The sequence below is a fragment of the Gossypium hirsutum genome, chromosome D01 (genome assembly GCF_007990345.1).
Source record: "Gossypium hirsutum isolate 1008001.06 chromosome D01, Gossypium_hirsutum_v2.1, whole genome shotgun sequence".
Taxonomy (NCBI): Eukaryota; Viridiplantae; Streptophyta; class Magnoliopsida; order Malvales; family Malvaceae; genus Gossypium; species Gossypium hirsutum.
Window position 1 is genome coordinate 60,048,166 of NC_053437.1, and position 13,246 is coordinate 60,061,411.

At 36.1% G+C, this 13,246-nt stretch overlaps 1 protein-coding gene across 1 annotated transcript; it reads right to left on the reverse strand.

The window, feature by feature from the left end:
• Nucleotides 1–2,362: 2,362 nt before the first annotated feature.
• LOC107921865 (WAT1-related protein At1g21890) lies at nucleotides 2,363–3,441 on the reverse strand. The gene is made up of 4 exons (XM_016851697.2): nucleotides 3,238–3,441; nucleotides 2,999–3,157; nucleotides 2,774–2,925; nucleotides 2,363–2,585 (listed from the first exon to the last, which is right to left on the reverse strand). The coding sequence occupies exons 1-4, from the start codon at nucleotides 3,439–3,441 to the stop codon at nucleotides 2,378–2,380; spliced, it is 723 nt and encodes a 240-aa protein (XP_016707186.2). The 3' UTR covers nucleotides 2,363–2,377.
• Nucleotides 3,442–13,246: the final 9,805 nt, after the last annotated feature.

Consider the following 13,246-nt stretch of genomic DNA (forward strand, 5'->3'; position numbering starts at 1 on the left):
CCTATGGCGTTTTTGCTGAAGAAAAATGATGATATCTCTAGATATTTCAATTTTGTCTTTATTTTATATGTTTAATTTGTAAAATTTCCAATTTTGCCCTTATTTCTCGTTATTTTCTTGCTTATTTTCTTACCCAAATCGTCCAGCCCATATACTTTAGGCCTAATTGCCTTTTAAATCTCTCTTTATTAGCCACTTAAACTATTTAATCACAATTTAACAAAATTTTCACTATTTTCAATTTAGTCCTTTTTAATTAATTGACTATCCAATCGTTAAAATTTTCTAACGAAACTTTTATACTAACTCAATGACACTCCATAAATATTTATAAAACTATTTATGGCTCGACTTAAGATTTTGAGGTCTCGATACCTCTTTTTAGACCCAATTTACCAATTAAATTCTTTTTAAATCACAAAATTCACAAAATCACAGAATTCACTAATTCAAAAGTTATTCTAAATTCACACTTGACCCATAATTATTAATTTATTAAATTTTCAAGCTTACTTGTCGGATTTAGTGATCCCAAATCACTGTTTCTGATACCACTAAAAATTAGGCTGTTACACGTGGTGCAGCGAAAAAATTATTTCGGCAATCATCAACTATGGATCCATGTACAAGGAACGAATTGAGTTGAAATAATGATCGGAACAATACCTTTTCAAAACTGGAAGAGCGATGAACAACGTTGTTGATATGATTCCTTTGAACGATGTCAATCCCAAGCTGCAACAATAACGTCTCGACCTCTATGTAATCCACCCAGTCAAAGAACGAACAACAAAATTTTCTTGAACTTTTCAGAGAGAAAAAAAATGGTTGCAAGACCTTTTGATACATGAAAAAAATGATTGCAAGACCTAATACACTAAGGGATTATATTCCTTTTATTTTCTTTGATATCACATATCAGAAGTAAAACGAGATTATTCCCTTATTTTTAGAGAAACAAATGGAAAGTCAGAAAAAGAAATTATATGCTTTCCTAAAGAATATCAATTTCCATGTCTTTTATATTTTGACCGAAATTAATTATTATAACTATTTATATTAATAATTTCAGTAAACTATATACAATTAATATTTTGTATGAATCAAATTCATATATTAATTTTATTTATATTCTCTATTTATGTACAACAAGTTTCTACATATAATGTGTTCAATATTTAACTATCAAATTAATTTAATTTAATTCATGTGACAACTAAATACAATACCAAATGTATTTGGATTCTCTTTGCTTCAACTATAGGGTGTGACCCTGTAGGTTCTTGTAACGTTCGTAGTAATACTAGAACGTTTCTAATACTACAAGCAATGAGTGGCATATAGCAATGCATCATTACTACCCAAGTTATAAGGACTTATGATTCGACATAACCTTTCTATGATAATCTTTTCATGTATTATATCATTTTATCCTTAATATCTAAATTGGACACAAGTCATGGAATAGTCACATTTGCATAGTCCAATATCATATTTCTTGATATTCTGAGTATACTATAAACAAATAAGTATGATATCTCATATCAACTTATTCTAGCATGACAATGCATTTCTAGTTTCACTCTATCAAGAGGCCTAAGATATTGCTCCTATTATGTAGGGGGGACAAATCTTATCTTGACCAACCATATCCTTCTATATAGATTGCGACATACCCAACATCAGTCTTTATAGTATAATCTGTTATGGTAGACGTTTGACTGTGTCAAAATATACAACTCACTATGTTAAGATAATGATGATCTCAAGTCTGAGGATCATATACATAGTTATCACTATGAGTAATATTGTCACTATTACATAATAATCCAAGAACCATACTCATAGCGGGTCAGTCCATTGTGTTGTTCTCTAACACATACTCGTGTATCAATTTTATCAATTTTGACATCCCTATGTCAATAACAACACTTTGTCATCAATTAACTACACATTAGTATCAATGCATTATCATTATCCGAACCCACATAATACTTGACGGAGGGCCTTTTAAGAATAATCATATTATTCTCAGGACTTTATTATTAATCAGTTTATTAGTACACACGGAAAAAAATCTGAAATAAAATGGCAATGTCTTATATTAACAAAAAGTTAAAACGAGTATGTGATAACAATCATCTCATGATTGGTTTTTTTTACATATTTAACATTTAAGCTAAAGAAAAGAAGTAGGGAAGGAGAATATTTGTACAAAAATATAGGCAAACTGCAACGGTTCATCATGGTTTTTACTTCACAAACTTGAAGACCATAGAGTACAAGCAAAAAGATGATAAGTAAGCTAAAAAATACTTGTCTCTCAGATGGAGAGAGATGAGATGGTTTACATAGTATTTTCTATCCCTTGGGAGTGCTAAAAAGGGTTCTTTGAAGTTGGAATGTTAACTATTTTGTCAGCTCCACGAATGCCCACATCAACACTGATTGCTTTATCATTGTTTGTAAGTGGCAATTCTTGCAGGCCATTGCTTTTCTCATCAGTTTCTGTGTTTTTCCCATCTTTGCTTTTACCCCACACCACAGTGTAAAGCCCTAAGACTATAATAATGGCTCCAAGTATGCTGAAATCAACCAAAAATGAGCAATCAGAAGGAAAACCAATGCAGAATCCACTAGATGAGCAAGACATCTATTTTGTTTAATGGTTACTAAAGCCACAAAAAAAGCTACTTCACAATGCATTCTGTCACTATCTGCATTAGGTATCTCTAATAGTCATCCAATGGTTCTTGAGATCAAAACTCAATACCTTCCAAGGTGGAGTTTTTCTGCTAAAATAATGGCCCCTAGTGCAGCAGTGATGATCATACATAGAGGACTAAAAGATGTTACAAATACCGGTCCTCGTTTCCGGATCACGACTCCTTGCACGTAAAACGTGATTCCAGAGCACACTACTCCCTAATCAATCACAAATTTATGTTAAAATGGTCAAGTATACGTGTGTCTGCTTGGTTTTTTATGGGACACTTACAGAGTAAGTTGCAGCAAGAAGCCTTGAGTCCCAGCCTATTTTCCAGGCACTCAGGTCACGGACCATAACCAGGGACACTCCTGCACCTTCCAACATTCCCATGAAACATATCCAAGCTTTAAGAGAGAGTTCCGCAGGATACTTCTTCAATGTGAAGGACTGAACCAGAAATCATAACCCAATATTAGCTCATAAATAAGTTTAATCAACTTTCTGTTTTTTAGAATGTTTTGACTCACTTGCAAAATAAAGAAGCTTGACCTGCAAAAGACGCTTCCAAGAAGCATTATTGTACCGGAAACCCGGTGTTTATCTGCAGATTCAGTGGTAGTTCCATGGTGTATAGCTCCTCCGGACTTGACAAAGTCAATAATGGGACCTTTGTACAAAGTCATCACCATTGCTCCCATGACTGTGATTGCAGTTCCAATAATCTTTGCCATACTTCGTATCTTCTTCACATTGATTTTCTCTAACCTAAAAAACGATAAATGCCTTCAATATCCTATTGACAGTACCAATACCAAGTGTGTGGATATACAAAAAACTAAATGGAAAAAGAACAAAGATAATGGATCTTTGAAAACTATTTAAGGTGGAGGATATTGGTTTGAATATTTCACCTAAAAATCATTGCCATTATGAAGGTAACAGCAGGAATTATGTTAAGGAAAGCCGACGCATATGTTGCTGATGTGTACTTCATTCCCAAAAAGTATAAATTCTGGTCAAGCACTGGCCTGTTTCATCAAATCAACAACATCAATTACACCTTTGCATTCTTCGTTTGCAGTTGACAATATACCATTTTCTTTTCCATTGTATCGTATATAAATATATGCTAAACGAAGAAAAATCATCATCTTTGCATGAATGTGTAAAGCCTTTTCGGATCGGAGATCAATAAGTTTCATGATCAGAAACCATATATATGTGTATATGTGTGTATGCAGGTATTTACATATATGGAGATACAAAGAAAGAAGAGAGTTTTAGAGAATTACTCGAGGAAACCAAGAATGACAATCATGAGGAAGATAGGGAGGGTCATCTTTGGCCTTATTTTCCTGCAGAAAGAAGTATGTAAAGCAGTGATAATTAAGTTTAGGGGTTTAAGAAATTAATATTTTGAATGTGGTGTGAGATGAGTGAGAGGGTATTCTCATTTTACTGGACAACATCACATCGCGCCATGCTCACAATCTAGTGATATTGGCAGGAAACTCACTTGTTCCTCAACACTTAAACCAATCAGGACCTCTACATATAGGAGTTTTTCTGATAATAAAGCCTTTCGGGAGCGGTGAGTGCTCAAAGAGGATAATATATACTAAATTGTAAACACAATGTGTGATCTAAGAAAATGAGAGGAAGAAGAAGGGGGAACCTTTCAAGAAGAAAAGCAAAGGGTGCAATGATAATGGTGGCAGCAAGATGACGATAAGTAGCAAGGATGAAATTGCTCATGCCATGCTTCAAAGAAACCATGGAGATTATGAACATCCCTGTATATCCAAACTGCAGAGACACCATTGACAGGTATGGTTTCACTTTGTTCAACATATTCCTCAAAGTTGCGTATGGCGTTTGGCCTCCCATAATCTTCTCTCTCTCTTCTCGGGTATTTACTCGCTCTTAGGTTGACACACTTCTGAATGAGATACGGCCTTCTTATAGACAAGAAAATGCAAAGACATGGTCAAAGGCTTGCCACGGAGGTTATCGGTCTTGAGTAATTATATGTGTGAGACTATGTGCTGGTAGTATATATGTTTGGTTATTAGGTTTTAGTCTAAATTATTATACTAGTTTGATTTTCTTTTATTGTATTTGTATTTTGGTTATATTATTTGTAGATTTTTATTAAAAAAAAGTATAATATAATATTTTTTTCAATTCCGTTAATATTCATGATAAAATTACAAAATAAGATATTATTATATTTGTGTTATTAAATTTAAATGGTCACACCCACCATATGGGTGAAAGAAAATAAAATTTATTCAATAATGAATATAGTTGGAGTATAACAAACTTATATTTCAATACTATTGTAAATGTGTTTGATTATTGAATTTGTAATTTTTTTATTTAAAAATAATATAAAAGTATGAAAAGATAAAAGTGTTATTGTAATAATATTAATTATAATTAATTGGAAAATATTTCTGTAATTTTATAATTGAGTTAAATGATCTGGTTAAGGGTGATGCCAACTCAGCGAAATACTTAAATAATAATAGATTTTATCACATTTTATATTAAAAAAAATATATTTATAAAAATATATTAAAAAAGATTATTAGTGGAGTGGTAAAAGTTTTTTTTATATGAATTTGGTCTTGTGTTCAATTCTTAAATAATGTTTTAAAGTTGTTTTATTCGAAAGTTATATAAAAATATGAAAAAAAACTCTTATAATAATATTAACTCGTGATACCAACTCAACGAGCCACTCTATTTATAGTATAGGTTATATAGATACATGTGCTTATAAGTTATTTGATTTTTATTCGAATTTAAAATTTTTAATATATATTTTTATCTTTAACTAGTATGATAATTTTTAATTTAACACAAGTTCGTAAATAAGTAATTGAGTTTGAAATTGGATAGGAGACTCAAAACTTACTTTTGTAATTGAGTTTGAAATTAGGTACGAGACTCAAAACTTAATTTTCACGAGGTGAATAAGCTTAGATATTTTTATTAGCAACTTTGGGTAATGAACTTTTTACCTCAAACTGATTTCATCAAAATTCGATTTAAATAATAAAGATATATTTTAATTTAAATTTCATTAAAAATATGAATATTAATAAAAAATTTGTAAATATTTAATTACCAACATGATCAATGAAACATATCATCGAATTAAACTAAATTTTAGTTTAGACTTGAAAACTTTTTAATATCCAATTGTGACCCAAATCAAATTAGAACATAAACATATGCACAAACTTAATTGAATGAACTTAAATAATTCTTAAAATTTAGGTTGATTGAGTCATAGTTTGGTTGGCATCAACAATATTGTCTATGCAGAAAGACGTAAGTTTGAGCACACTTAAACGTATTTTATCTTTCTATTGAAGTGTTGGAGAAAGACCATAGGAAAAATTTTAAACAATTTGTATAAACAAATTCTTAAAATTTAAAAAATGAAATCCAATAAAATTTAAAAACTTGTAATAATATGAACTCCACTCCATTACACTACAAATAAAGCAAAAGAAATGCATTATTTTCCAATAAATGTGTAAAAGTCCAATAAGGCACTAACTCTTAACTCTAACTCTCACTCTAGTTTAGATTCCCCTTATCCATGAAACCCAAAACAACCACTCCTTCCACAACCCACTTTGCTTTGTTCATAGAATCACAGGAAAATAAAATAAAATAATAAGGAAAATAAAAATAAAGGAGGTCTGTATGGGTGGATCTCTCTTACGCTTTTGCCTTTATTTATTGATTTATTTGGTTTGGCCAGAAGGGATTCGATTCATTGACCGTCAATCGTTTTATTGTTAAGTGGGGATGATGCAAATGCAGTGCTTGTTTTGTATTTCGTGTTGATAGGGTTTTGGTTTGGGTGCTATGAGTAGTGTCACCTCCATTTCTAATATAATTGGATTCTTAAACTACCATGTTGCTAGTTTGAAAGCTCAGTTTCTTTTTATGGAATAATAGTGTTTTAAGATTCTTTAATCTTGTCATTTAACTTTGAATCTTAGGAGGAGTAGTTACAAACCTCGAACATGGCTCATAAAATGGACATGAAGAATATTAAAAAAAATGTTTGAATTGAAACAAATGTTAAAAGATATGAACATCACATATATAATAATTGTAATTACATGTTATTATTTACTATCATTAAAGATTAGCCTAAATTAATAGTGGTCTAATTTGGTTAATGTTTATTGGGCTTTAGTTATTAAATAAAGTATGAGCCAAATATGTGTATATACTCTAGTAATTAATTTCTAATTGATGATTAGTTGATTAGAAATTAGGGTTAATGTGTAAAAGTTATATATTAGAGTTATGATTCCCTAATTACACATACATAACTTTTCTAATATCCCATTTTAAAAAAGAGATAGCCACATTTTCAAAATTACTTGTGTGCTAATTTGGAAGATCAAAACTATAAGATTAGAAGATTTCAAGAAATTCATGAATTCAGGTACGTTTCCGCATTTAGATTTATTCTTGATGATTTGACATGAAAAATCCTGATTTATGGTTTATTAAGTTTTATATAAGATATTATTTTCTGATTCTAACAAGTGGTATTTGAACCTTGCCATGTTGAATAATTGAGAACGAATTGATTCTCTATTATTTTATGGATTTGATATTTGGATTTGGTGTTTTCGATCATACACATATTAAATCTTTTAAATTTATGTTAAAAATTTAGGGTTCGTTTTTTCAATTTTTAATTTTGGTGATTTCAATTCTCATTGATTTTGGTAATTTTCGATTAAATTCCACATATGTTAGAATTGATGTTGATTGAATTCAATATAAATATGATTCGAAGAATTGGTTTGGTATGAATTACTTCGGTGCAATTCATAAGAATTGCTTTGGTTTTTTAATTTTACTTTATGTATATGTCATGGGTTGCGCATGGGAGCATGCAACCATGACAAACTTGTGCGATCCATCATGGTTGAGGGAGGTCATTTGGCCCAACCAAACTGGCCCGTTGCCTGGAGAGATTAAAAGCCCATCTCAAGAGCCTGATAAATATGGAAAGTGATCCAAGAATATATGATTATGTAATCTTAGAGTTCTAATTGTATACAGCTTCTAATTGTATCTTAGAGTTCTAATTGTATACAGCTTTTAATTGTAGCCCTTGATGTACTTTGAGGCTCAACTATAAATAGAGATCTCTTTGCTCATTGTAATGCATTCAGTTGTTAATAAGAATTTTGAGAGTGTTCACTCAAACTTTTCTCCCAAGCGTTCTTGCTTTTGTTCATCTTTCAAAGTTCGTTCTTACTTCGTTCTTCTGCTATTCTTTGTGGGTGCCTTGAGGGAATTCTGTTGAATCCTTTATCATTGCAAGATTAAGCTGACTTAGGTGTTTTTACTGTTGAATCTGTTATCATTGCGAGTTAGGCTGACTTAGGCATTTTTAAGTAAAGAAACTGCCTAAGGCCGTACGGATTGCATTGAAAAATTCTAAGTCCGTGACAATTGGTATCAAAGCTAAGGTTCGAAGCGACTGTTGAAAGATGTCGAAAGAAGTTGCTGGGAATGTTGAGGGAATGGAGACCCGTGAGAGGGCTAGGAAAGCTAGTCGCTCGAGGGACATATTGTCAGCTTTAGAGGATCGTGTCGTCACTCTCGAGAATTCCGTAGGGGATATCAAGGAGAGGATTGATGATGTCGATGATAGGCTCCATGATGGATTGCAGTCCATGCAGGAGCAGCTTAAAGTGTATGTGTTGGACAATGTGGAACAGTTGACGGGTAGAGATGATGCCATTGAGACTATGGTGGCGGCCTTGAAAGGGGAGATTGCGGAGATCAAGGGTGAACTCACAATCTACAAGGCTACTTTGGGCAATGGTCAGTTAGCTACTGTCACACCCAAGCCCAATATTGATGTTCCCAAGCCCAAGGAGTTCAAGGGAACAAGGTCCGCAAGAGATGTGGACAACTTTCTGTGGGGAATCGAGCAATACTTTCGTGCCAAAGGCATCACAAAGGATGTCACTAAGGTAACTACTACTGCGATGTATTTATCTGACGTTGCTTTGTTATGGTGGCATCGTAGGTCCACTGATGTAAGACGTGGTGGGACCGAAATTGAAACTTGGGAGGATTTTCGATGTGAGTTCAAAGCACAATTTTACCCAGAGTATCCCAAGGATGAAGCTCGGGCAAAGTTACGTCGGCTTGTGCAAAAAGGCTCTGTGAGGGAGTATGTGCAGGAGTTTAGCGAACTTATGCTTCAAATCTCAGATATGGGGAAGAAAGAGGCATTCTTTTCCTTCATGGACGGATTAAAACCGTGGACGAAGCAGGAGTTGGAACGCCGAGGAGTTCAAGAACTCACCAAGGCTATGTCCGTAGCAGAATCGCTTGCTGAATTTGGTGGGAAGAAAGACAATGCCAATTCTTCTAAGCCCAGATTTAATCAAAAGGGTAATACTGGGGGAGATAAAGAAAGGCCCACTAGGAACGGCAACAGTAAGAAGCCTTGAGACAAAAAAAAGAGTGGGCCTATAAGTTGCTTTCACTATGATGGTCCACATATGATCAAGGACTGCCCAAAGAAGGCCGCTCTCATGGCTATGGAAGCAAAGGGGGAGTCCGGTGCGGAGGATAACAATCTTGGTTCGATACTAAGGGGTGTCGAAGATAGAATGAGCCATGGTTTGATGTTTGTAGACATCATTGTGGCTGGCAGAAAATTGAATCCGCTCGTTGACACAGGCGCTTCTGATTTATTCATGCCTGAGGAGGCTGCTTGTAAACTGGGCCTCAAGATAGATAATGAAGTGGGTCAGATTAAAACAGTGAACTCAGAAAGTGTTCCAATCAAGGGGTTTACAAAAGGAGTGGATCTTCAGCTCGGCAAATGGTCTGGAAAGGTATCCATTAAGGTAATACCGCTTGATGATTATGATTTTGTGGTTGGACTAAGCTTCCTAGATCAGGTTAATGCTCTTATTGCCCCTTCGAGCAATTACATGGTGATTTCGGACGCTAAACATCAATGCATGGTGAAAGTAACAAGGAAGAGAAGCTTTGAGGGAAAAACACTATCGGTAATTTAGTTTGCTAAAGGTGTACGTAGAAATGAAGTCTCATATTTAGCAACCTTGAAGATCGAAGAAACCGCTGAGACTGTTAGTGAGACCCCGAAAGAAGTGGGTCAATTGTTGTAATCATTCCGAGATATAATGCCTGCTCAGTTGCCCAAAAGTTTTCTACCCAAGAGGGAGGTGGACCACAAAATAGAGTTAGTGTCCAATGTGGTGCCGCCAGCAAGGGCCGCCTATCGTATGTCTCCGCTAGAATTAGAAGAGTTGCAGAAACAATTGAAGGAACTTTTAGATGTGGGATTCATTAGACTATCTAGATCCCCATACGGTGCCTCAGTGTTGTTCCAAAAGAAACATGATGGGTCCTTAAGAATGTGCATCGATTATCGAGCTCTAAACAAGATCACTGTGAAGAATAGGTACTCTATTCCTCTTATTACAGATTTGTTTGATCAGCTTGGTAGTGCAAGATGGTTTACCAAGTTAGATTTGAGATCGGGGTATCATCAAGTTCGGATAGCCGAGGGAGATGAACCAAAGACAGCTTGTGTGACATGGTACGGTTCGTATGAGTTACTTGTGATGCCTTTCGGACTCACGAATGCCCCAGCTACATTCTGCACAACCATTTCTTGATCGTTTTGTGGTTGTTTACCTTGATGATATCGTGGTGTATAGCAAGTCTCTTGAAGAGCACATGGGACACTTGAGGGAAGTGCTCCAAACTTTGAGGGAAAATGAGCTGTTCATCAAGGAGGAGAAATGCTCATTTGCCCATCAAGAGGTGTCATTCCTAGGCCACATTGTGAGAGGTGATAAGATCCGAATGGATAAGAGCAAGGTACGAGCCATTTCAGAGTTGGAGCCTCCAACCAAGGTAACAGAATTGAGATCCTTCCTTGGGTTGGTAAATTACTATCGACGCTTTATTGAAGGCTACTCTAGAATTACCACTCCTTTAATGGACATGTTGAAAAAGGGGAAGGTATGTGGTTGGAAACCGGAATGTGAGAAGGCCTTTAATTAATTGAAGCAAGAAATGACGAGGGAACCCGTACTTGCCTTGTCAGATTTTGCGAATCCTTATGAGGTACGGACAGATGCATAGATTATGCTATAGGGGGAGTACTGATGCAAGATGGGCACCCAATTGCTTTCGAGAGTCGAAAGCTTAATGAGACGGAGTGTAGATATACGGTCAAAAAGAAAGAGATGACTGCGGTAGTACACAGCTTGCGCACATGGAGACATTATCTATTGGATTCCAGGTTCATGGTCATTACCGATAATGTTGCCAATAGTTACTTTCTAACCCAGAAAAAGTTGTCTCTCAAGCAGGCTCGTTGGCAGGTTTTACTAGCGGAGTTTGATTTTACAATAGAGTATAAACCAGGAAGTGCCAACATTGTGGCTGATGCGCTCAGTCGAAAGATGGAATTCGTAGCAATTAGTCAACCTGATGGTTCTTTGTTGGAACGCATTCGAGAGGGATTGTCCCATGATCCTACGGTCAAAATTTTGATTGAGCTTGCCAAGGAAGGAAAAACAAGAAGATTTTGGCTTGATGGGGAGCTGTTATACACTCATGAACACCGCCTCTATGTGCCCCATTATGGGAAACTCCGTAAGGAAGTAATAAAAAAGTGTCATGACTCGAAATGGGCAGGCCATCTAGGGATGCATCGCACTTTGACCCTTTTGGAGGAACATTATTACTGGCCTCACATGGGTGTTGATGTGGAAACCTATGTGAAAATCTGTTTAGTGTGCCAACAAGACAAGGTTGAGTTAAAGACTCTAGCCGGTTTGCTTCAACCCCTGCCAGTTCTGGAAAGGCCATGGGAGAGTTTATCCATGGATTTTATTATTGGGTTGCCTAAGTCTGACGGGTTTGGGAGTATTCTTGTTGTGGTGGACAGGTTTTCAAAGTATGCGACATTTATTTCGGCGACCAAGGAGTGCCCTGCTGAGGAAGCAGCTTGGTTGTTTCTTAGACACGTGGTGAAATATTGGGAAGTGCCACTGTCTATTATCAGTGATCGAGATGGGCGATTTACGGGCCGGTTTTGGACGGAGTTGTTCAAGTTAATGGGCTCAGATTTGAACTTCTCCACGAGCATGCATCCACAAACTGATGGGCAAACTGAACGAGTAAATGCATTGTTGGAGACATATCTTCGACACTACGTAAGTGCCACACAAAGGGATTGGCCAAAGTTGTTAGATGTGGCCCAGTTTTCATACAACTTGCAACGAAGTGGGGCCATGAATCAAAGTCCATTTGAAATAGTGACGGGTCAACAGCCACTCACACCCAACGCTATTGTGACCCATTATACAGGACCAAATCCGGTAGCCTATCGATTCGCAAAAGATTGGCAAGAGAAGAATGACTTGGCTAGAGCTTGTTTACACAAGGCAAGTAAGCGTAGCAAGAAGTGGGCTGATAAAAAATGAAGGGATGTGCAATTTCAAGTGGGTGAGTCAGTCCTCGCTAAACTACACTTGATTTTGTGATATACTGGCTTGCACAAGGGTCTTGTGTGAAGGTATGAGGGGCCATTCAAAGTTGTGAAGAGAGTAGGCAAGGTGGCCTACAAGCTTGAGCTGCCAGCAAAACTTCAAATCCACCCGATCTTTCATGTAAGCATGCTTAAGCCATTTCATGGGGATCAAGAGGATCCGAATCGAGGCAAGTCTGAACGAGCACCGATGGGGGTAAAGGTGTTGTACGATCGTGAAGTCGAAAACATTGAGGCAAATCGGGTAATTAGACAAAAGTACCACCGACCACGGCATGAGTATTTAGTTCGATGGAAGGGACTTCCTGATAGTGAAGCAAGTTGGGAACCTGCCGAGGCATTGTGGTAGTTCCAAGGGAAGATTGACCAATTCCATAAGGAAGATGCGACGAGGGCGTCACTAGAACAAGCGGGGGAGAATGTCATGGGTTACGCATGGGAGCACGCAACCATGACAAACTTGTGCGATCCATCATGGTTGAGGGAGGTCATTTGGCCCAACCAAACTCGCCCATTGCCTGGAGAGATTAAAAGCCCATCTCAAAAGCCTGATAAATATGGAAAGTGATCCAAGAATATATGATTATGTAATCTTAGAGTTCTAATTGTATACAGCTTCTAATTGTATCTTAGAGTTCTAATTGTATACAGCTTTTAATTATAGCCCTTGATGTACTTTGAGGCTCAACTATAAATAGAAACCTCTTTGCTCATTGTAATGCATTCAGTTGTTAATAAGAATTTTGAGAGTGTTCACTGAAACTTTTCTCCCAAGCGTTCTTGCTTTTGTTCATCTTTCAAAGTTCGTTCTTACTTCGTTCTTCTGCTGTTCTTCGTGGGTGCCTTGAGGGAATTCTGTTGAATCCTTTATCATTGCGAGATTAAGCTGACTTAGGTGTTTTTACTGTTGAATCCGTTATCATTGCGAGTTAGGA